Raw genomic sequence first — 7,542 nt, forward strand, 5'->3', positions numbered from 1 at the left:
ACTTCCCACACTTGAAAAGCTTGCAGCCTGGGGCACCTTAATTGATCCAGTATGTAAACTCTGCATACAAAGCCTTGAAACAAGGAATCACTTGTTAAGTTTGGCTAGCCATTCAAGATAGACTTCCCACACTTGAAAAGCTTGCAGCCTGGGGCACCTTAATTGATCCAGTATGTAAACTCTGCATACAAAGCCTAGAAACAAGGAATCACTTGTTCATTCCTGTCTTATAACAGTGCAGATTTACAAATCAGTAAATCTTTCTATGAATGTTCAGGGAGCTTCTATGGATTGGAATATAAATTTGAAATGGCCATCAATTATGGGAAATTCAATTATGAGGAAATCTGCAAACTCACTTGGGCTGCTGCAATTATCACTCTTGGAAGGCAAGGAATGTTTGCATGTACAAAAATGGTGTAGATTTTGATGTTACTTGGCACACCATTAGATACTCTTGAATGAGAAGATGAAGAGTTGATGAAAGATGGGATAAGATGGGCAGAGGTCTTATATCTATCATATCCCAGGGCAGTTTCTCAGCATTTGAAGTTTCATTGAGGTTTTGATAGTTTTTGGTGTACATGGCCTTTTGGCCTTGTTTCCCAGCCTGTGCTAATATTTGCTTCTTATTCCTCAGTAATTTTTTGGGTGAATTTATGATATTATAGTGAATCATATCATCTCTCAGAAATCTAAATTATTAACCATGGTTAGATATAGGTTCGAATCCTGCAGCCTTTTTTGTGGATCATCCTGTGGTTACTGGATGATGAGAATAACAAAGCAGAAATTAATAAATGAGCATGAAATGTCAATATATGAATTGTTTCATTATTCGTTATTCTTCAATATATCAGCACTTCTCTCTGCTCCCTGTGTCTTAGACACCCACACAGACACGTCACACAAACATGCTGTTGGATAGTCTCCTGGAGAAGATGTTTCTCCGGTTTTTGTTTATACTAATATAAATAATATGTCAAGCAGAAGCTGCAGAACCTGAATTTTCTCACATTTCCAGCTCATGCATGCGTAAGTGCGTAAAGTTTGTGGTGTGACTGCATCAGTAAAGTTCTTGGAGTATCAATTTAAAGTTTCCACATTTGAGAGGTTCCAATGAATGTTTACATATACGTACATATATAAATACAGACGCAGATACATATATATGTGTTTACATATATTGAAATATATCATTCATGTATACATATATATTTCAATATCATAGTTTCCATCATTATTTTTCTGGTTATTATCATGTTTTGAAAAATTAACGTTTCCATTAATATCAAGATCCAAATGCATAGCCTGCAATGTGAATAATGATTACTATACAAGGTTAAATGAATTAAGATGTGCTTCTACTTTTGGTTATGATTTTTTTAATAAAAAAATCAAGCATTTGCTATCTGTGGCAATATTGACTGTGAAAGCTCATGTTTGAGCTCAAGCATTAATTTATCGTTCAAATTTGAAATAGAAATAATTCCTAAAGAGATTTAGTCAAATGTGATGTTTATAGTTAAAATTGGAAAACATTTTGATCCAGTTCATTGAGAGAGAGAGAGAGAGAAAGAGAGAGAGAGTGTTCTTACATGCTTTGAGATCTATTTATCTGTGATGTCCATTTAGATGTAAAGGTGACAATGTGGATATGACCATAGCACCCTTTGTGAATGTGTGGAGAAATTTTATTTATTTATTTGATTTTGGCTTATTGATTGAATAAAAAAAAATATGCATTTTTGTTTGGGTGTAATGATAATGAAACTCATTTATTATATTCTCTTACATGCAGAAAGAAGACTTGTGCTGCCTGGATCCAGCAGCAGAGGTATGGTGTTAAATTTTTACTTGGCTTGTATTTGTTCTATCATTTTCTTGTGAATAAACTCATTAAACTTGTGAAAAATTCTTATTTTCTCTGCTAGTTACCTCTGCATTTGTACCTTTTGCGTGATCTTCACCATAAGCTGGAGTTCTTTGCTCCATGCAAACAATTTCCAGCTAGATGCTTGAGTGCTCCTTCAGGTCTCAGAAAAATGACAGTGAATGAATTCTTGGACAAAATTAGGCTGCTGTTTCCTAGCCTTGCAAAGCATCTTAATTCTGCAGTTCATATTCTTAAAGAAGGTGAGATGATTGCTCATTGGACAACACTGAAACAGTACTTCCATGATGTGAAAATTTCTGGGCTAATATTTTTCAGGTCCTGAAGCTTGCCAAGAACATTGGGTAGTTCAGTCTGCTTCTTCTGGGAACCCAAATATACCTGAAATAGTGGTTTCAAAATCTTTAGTTGCTAGTTCAGTCTGTAAAGAGATACTTTGGTGTTTCAGTAAGGTTATTATTATTATTTTTTAATTCCAAAAAAGAAAAAGAAAGAAACACCATCATGAGTACTTTTGGCTTTAGTCTTAAAATTTTGCATCCTGTTTGCAGATGCTAAATATTCCTGATTTTCTGATGAACAAGACAGTCCTCTTGGGACTGCTTGAAGCCTTCCAGCCCACCATGGTATGGGATTCTATTTTTTCAGGCGTACAACCAATCCCTACTCCTGGTAGTATTGGTTATTTATATTGTGGTGCTTATTCTTTCTTCGAGGGAATCTTGGACTTAGGTGCGTTGTTGTATCTTATTCCTATTAGTGCTTTATATAATTTTTTGATGCTTTCATGGATTTACTGCATTTGAAATGATCCCTGTTTTCTGCAGCAAGTTCTTTCTCGTTCACGCTGGCTTCAGAATTACTACTTACTCTAGAATCACTTGTAACCTCTGGTCAGAAATTCCTTGAGAAGTCACCAGAGGTAACTCTAAAAAATATGCACACAGGATTCACCCCGGAAGTCCTTCTCATGCTGCGTAACAGACTCGGAACTTCTGCTCATAAACTATTGAGGCATAACTGCAATAATGATACTTTCAAGGATGGGTTGAAGAGCAGAGTGAGTTTTATGTGGCATCCTTTTCTTCTTTTTTCCCTTTTAATTTGTACCATTTTATAGGCAGCATGGACTGTGATTTGTGTATTTTCACGACGTGGTTTACTCTGTAATTGTAATATCTTTAGCCTGATTCTTGCAGGTTGAAGTGCAGAAGATACTGCACATTTACTTAAAATATAGTGAATCCACTTCTGATTTGTTGGGTGAGCTCGCATGCTCTATTTTGCCTCAGGTTTGTAGAACTTTTTCAATTTCTGTGCTACTATGCTCTACCACGCTGATTTCAGAACCCTAGGGTTTTTGTGGGAAGGAAGAAAGTGATAACCCACACTGCCATAAAAAGTCACTTAAATAGCGTTGAACATAGAGTCTGTTAAAGCTTGGCATACATGATTGGCCCACAACCTAATAGCTTAAGCTTTTAGTTGAAGTGGTAATTTGACATTGTATCAGAGCTATGGTTGCTAGGGGGTCCTGGGTTCTAGCCTTGTCGCCCACATTTATTATGTGGTGGTCAAAAATTTTCTTATTTGCTCTAATGGATGTTATTTATTCACTGTTTCTCTCCACGTGCAATTGGGCTTCACATGCCGGGAGTGTTAAAGCTTGATAGACATCGTGGCCCACAACCTAATAGCTTAGACTTTTAGGTAAAGCGGTAATAAAACAAGGTCAAAGTGATTGTCCAAAACATTTAAAAACCTATAAATATTCACTGTCTTAGGTACCTTCATGCAAAGCCGGCGAAGATGAGTATCATGGTTTCCCTAGTCTTTGTTCTGCAACTTTCATCATATGGTATCGGATATTGGTAAGTCAATCCCTTATATCTTTAGTGACAATACTGTTTTGATGGAGATGTTTACGAAATGAGATTTGATGTCCAGCATGAAGAGAACCTTGCTATGCTAAACAAATTGGTGAGCTTGGGTACCATTTTTGCATTTTTAGAAGATAGTTTTGTTGGTGAATATTGAATTTGCTGAAGTTTCAATCGATATTATTCTTCCTGCTTATCAGGTCAAAGAAATTGTCCTAAATAAGTTCAGAGTGGACGTTGATCAAACTTCAGAGAGGTTTTTGATCAAATTGCAACAGTGTGTGAATGTGGTTGTCGCATTGGTCAACATGTGCAAGGCTCATGACAAGGTTTGAAGCTAAACTAAAGTTTGGATAATATGCCATCATTTGTTTTCTGGTTGATTAAGTTCTGCAGCTCTAATCAGTATGAGGTGGACATGGTAAAACAATCATGCAGGTAGCTGTGCATGCAATGGCTGTAAAGTATGGTGGGAAGTTTGTTGATTCCTTCCTGAAAGGTATACCTATAATACATTGGCATGCTATTTGTTCTAAGATATATTTACTTTGGGTGCTGAAAGTTGAAAACATTCTCCAGTGTTTGACTTCCTCCAGACCCACTTCCAAAGGCATCATAAGCTTGTAATTCAGCTGGTAACTTGGATCAAATAATTGTTTCTGCTATTGTTCATTGTATGTCACCATTCTTTAGGCAGGAGTGTAGTCATACTTTATACCTTGAATTGAATCAGGTGAAAGAACTTCAGAAGGCAACAAGGACGGTACAGTCCCTATGTTCTGAAGCCAAGGCTAGTACTCTCTGTTCTTATTAATAGATGTACTTTGCACTGTAGTTATATATCTTTATTTATTTATTTTTTATTGTTATTTTTGTTATTTTTTATTTCTTAGGGCCTTAGAAAAACAGTTATCACAAGGAAAATTCCTGCTACAAAGAGATCTCTGGAACGGTTTTTGTTCGGTGTAAAGACTCTCCTCCATACCACATCAAGTGGATGCACCTTTTGGATGGGTACGCAATTATTAATTGTTAGTTGTCATGAAATTGTTCGTTTCTCCATAAGCTCTGAACGTTTCTTCCCCAGTAGTCTTCCCCAACCACAGAAAGGTGGTTATGATGTAGATTGTCTGTTGAAGTATCTTTTGTGGTGAATTACATATGAATTTTCATGCCCAACTTTACATTTACCTTTCAACCCTTGTTTGGACAGGCAATCTGAAGCACAAAGACTTGATGGGTCAGGTGGTAAGCTCCCAGGCATACGGAGATGACCAAAATGAGAATATTGATGATGATCCTGAAGAAGCCGCTGTTGAGGATCAACCCATAAGAGTTGCAAGTGAAGAGGAAAGATAAACATGGGGAAATGTACCAAGCACAGAGTCTGTTCTTATTCCAAGTTAATATGATGTGTTAATAGAACAGTTATCATGCTGTGTGAATGCAGTTCCATAGTATGTGCTTTGAGCCGTATCATGAGGATTGCAGCCATTGCTCTTGGTTGCTTTTTCGGCCATTAACAGTCTGAATATTTGCAGAAGGAACAAAGAACAGAAGTCCTGTAATCCATATGCTTTGCATCTTTTGGCTGCAGACAGCATTGAATACATACAATGGTGCAGAAACTGTTTAAAATTGTTATCATTGGGAAGAGCAGGGATAACTGAGCCATTGATATATGATTTCTCCTGCTGAGAAAATTAGCCTGGTCAATAGCCCGCTGTACTGAGACTCTGGCACATTCTCTGCCTCCAACTCTCAAGTTGCTTTTGTGGGGAAGGCTAGGTTAGTGAGTACTTAGTAATGCTGCTCTGGCCTCTTTTAGAAGATGCTGCACCCATTGGGTCCTGGAGATTGTATTGTTTTCCAATGTAAATATAAAAGAGGGATTTTTAGATCTTCCAGCATTGAAATTGTGCATATAGTACCGCACTGCTAGCATTAATCTTAAGGTTGTATGTCCATTCTTGGAATTTTCACAGGATAAGGGTGGTATCCAAATGATTTTCTGGACTTCAGTTGAATTCATTGACAAGTTACAATTAAGGTCCTGTGTATTGGTTATGACTTTTCAGCTCAACTTTAAGTTGTTCAAACTCTCATTCTTTGCACACATTATTAGCCTACCTAATAGATCCATTTATTTATTTACTTTTATATAAAAAAAATTATTTACTTGTTTTTTTTCCTTAGCAAACTTTTATCGTTCAACTATGACAGGCGAAACTGTGATATCTGTAATGTCAATAATGCACAAAGCTTCCCCAGAAATGTGGTTGAAGTTGAAGACCGACTGTTATACCATCGATTCCTTGCTGTTTAGGTCCTTCTACTGTCAAAGTTCTTAGAGGTCTTGCACATGTGTACATAGATTATTCCCTCTTCTCATATATAGCTTGAGAGCAATATAAGCCTTTGTTGGCCCAAACCATATTTATGTGTTTGCGTGTGTGCGTGTTTGTGTGTGATCACGTAAAATTGGACTTATATTTGGGTGGTTTAAAATACTCTTAGACAGGGCAGTAAATTTTTAGAGTGGGCTTGTGCAAATGGTTGATGGAAGGTGTGTTTGGCTGTTGACTGGGATGATTGGACCACCAAAATTCAACATATGGAAGTAATGTTAGTTGTAGTTGCTTAATGTAGTGACAAAAATTATTATGTTACTGCAAATAATATTAAAATTTGTTATGAAAAATATGAATGTCACCCCTTCATTTTCCACTCATTTATCTTCCATCACCATGTATTGCGCTATAAAAGGGTCCTCTCCCTCAATCTGTAATGTACGCAAAAATGCTTGAAGAGAGTAGGCATATTACAGAAAGGATGAGAGAGAGAGAGAGAGAGAGAGAGAGAGAGAGAGAGGAGATATTTTGTACAAGACTGGTTTCAAATCATTTTGTAATTTCTCTTCAAATAGTGAAATTTTTTATCCCATCCTCTCGTGGAGTAGGTATAGCCGAATCACATAAATTTCTATCTCATCTTCTCGTGGAGTAGGTATAGCCGAATCACATAAATTTCTATCTCATCTTTATTTATTTTTCTACATTTTTTATAATACTATATCAACACAAAACTCTAACCAACTGAGATATTTCTTTAAATCATATTTAATTTATTTATTTTTTGTAAGTTTTACTCCATAAGAATATAATATTCTTAAGAAGAGAATATAATATTTTTAAGAAGAGAATATGTTTTTAAAGTTTAAAGAGTACCATGCAGTGAGGGTTATATGAAAGTCCCGCGAGCCATTTCATTTTATCAAATCAAAATTCTCTCTTTTCCTCTCGTGCAAACCCACAAAGCTCCCTCTTCCCCTTCTTGATTCCGGCTTCATTTAAGCCCGGATTGATGATCAGGAACCACCACGGGGTTCTTGGGAAGATTCTCTGCAACGTACGCGAAACATAATTTCAATTTGGGGTTCTGGGGAACCATCCCAAAACCAAGGTAAGTGGTGTATTTGAGAGTTTTTAAGTTAATTTGGAGTATATGAAACCTAGGAAATGTTAAATTGAAGTTATTTAGGGAGTTGTGTTGAATAATTTGGAAAAAATGTACATTTTTGGTTTTTGGGTTACGAATGTCGAAGGGTGTAGAAAATTGGGTGTTTGGTGGACTCTCAGCAAGTCAGGTAAGGGGAATAAATTATAGCAGTCTTTTATTGAAAATTATGGGTTGAGAAATATGTGAAAATAGTATTATGTTATTTTACCTGAAATTTATTATGATATAAATATGAGATGAAATTTGTGT

General features: G+C 36.2%; 1 protein-coding gene across 3 annotated transcripts in view; it reads left to right on the plus strand.

Annotated features, from left to right (window-relative positions):
• The window catches only part of LOC131149872 (uncharacterized), a 72,226-nt gene extending 66,351 nt beyond the window's left edge, over nucleotides 1-5,875 (plus strand). For 2 of the 3 annotated variants that reach the window (XM_058100659.1, XM_058100661.1), the window contains 14 exons: nucleotides 1,802-1,837; nucleotides 1,935-2,136; nucleotides 2,213-2,346; nucleotides 2,446-2,626; nucleotides 2,722-2,954; nucleotides 3,094-3,186; nucleotides 3,679-3,765; nucleotides 3,842-3,874; nucleotides 3,975-4,103; nucleotides 4,213-4,273; nucleotides 4,354-4,409; nucleotides 4,508-4,564; nucleotides 4,668-4,788; nucleotides 4,988-5,875. In XM_058100659.1, the coding sequence (XP_057956642.1) occupies nucleotides 1,802-1,837; nucleotides 1,935-2,136; nucleotides 2,213-2,346; nucleotides 2,446-2,626; nucleotides 2,722-2,954; nucleotides 3,094-3,186; nucleotides 3,679-3,765; nucleotides 3,842-3,874; nucleotides 3,975-4,103; nucleotides 4,213-4,273; nucleotides 4,354-4,409; nucleotides 4,508-4,564; nucleotides 4,668-4,788; nucleotides 4,988-5,133 (1,569 nt within the window). In that variant the 3' untranslated portion in view covers nucleotides 5,134-5,875. The remainder of the gene's footprint in view (nucleotides 1-1,801; nucleotides 1,838-1,934; nucleotides 2,137-2,212; nucleotides 2,347-2,445; nucleotides 2,627-2,721; nucleotides 2,955-3,093; nucleotides 3,187-3,678; nucleotides 3,766-3,841; nucleotides 3,875-3,974; nucleotides 4,104-4,212; nucleotides 4,274-4,353; nucleotides 4,410-4,507; nucleotides 4,565-4,667; nucleotides 4,789-4,987) is intronic. The other variant, XM_058100660.1, reaches the window with a different exon arrangement.
• Nucleotides 5,876-7,542: the final 1,667 nt, after the last annotated feature.

Source organism: Malania oleifera, chromosome 2 (assembly GCF_029873635.1).
Source record: "Malania oleifera isolate guangnan ecotype guangnan chromosome 2, ASM2987363v1, whole genome shotgun sequence".
Classification (NCBI taxonomy): domain Eukaryota; kingdom Viridiplantae; phylum Streptophyta; class Magnoliopsida; order Santalales; family Ximeniaceae; genus Malania; species Malania oleifera.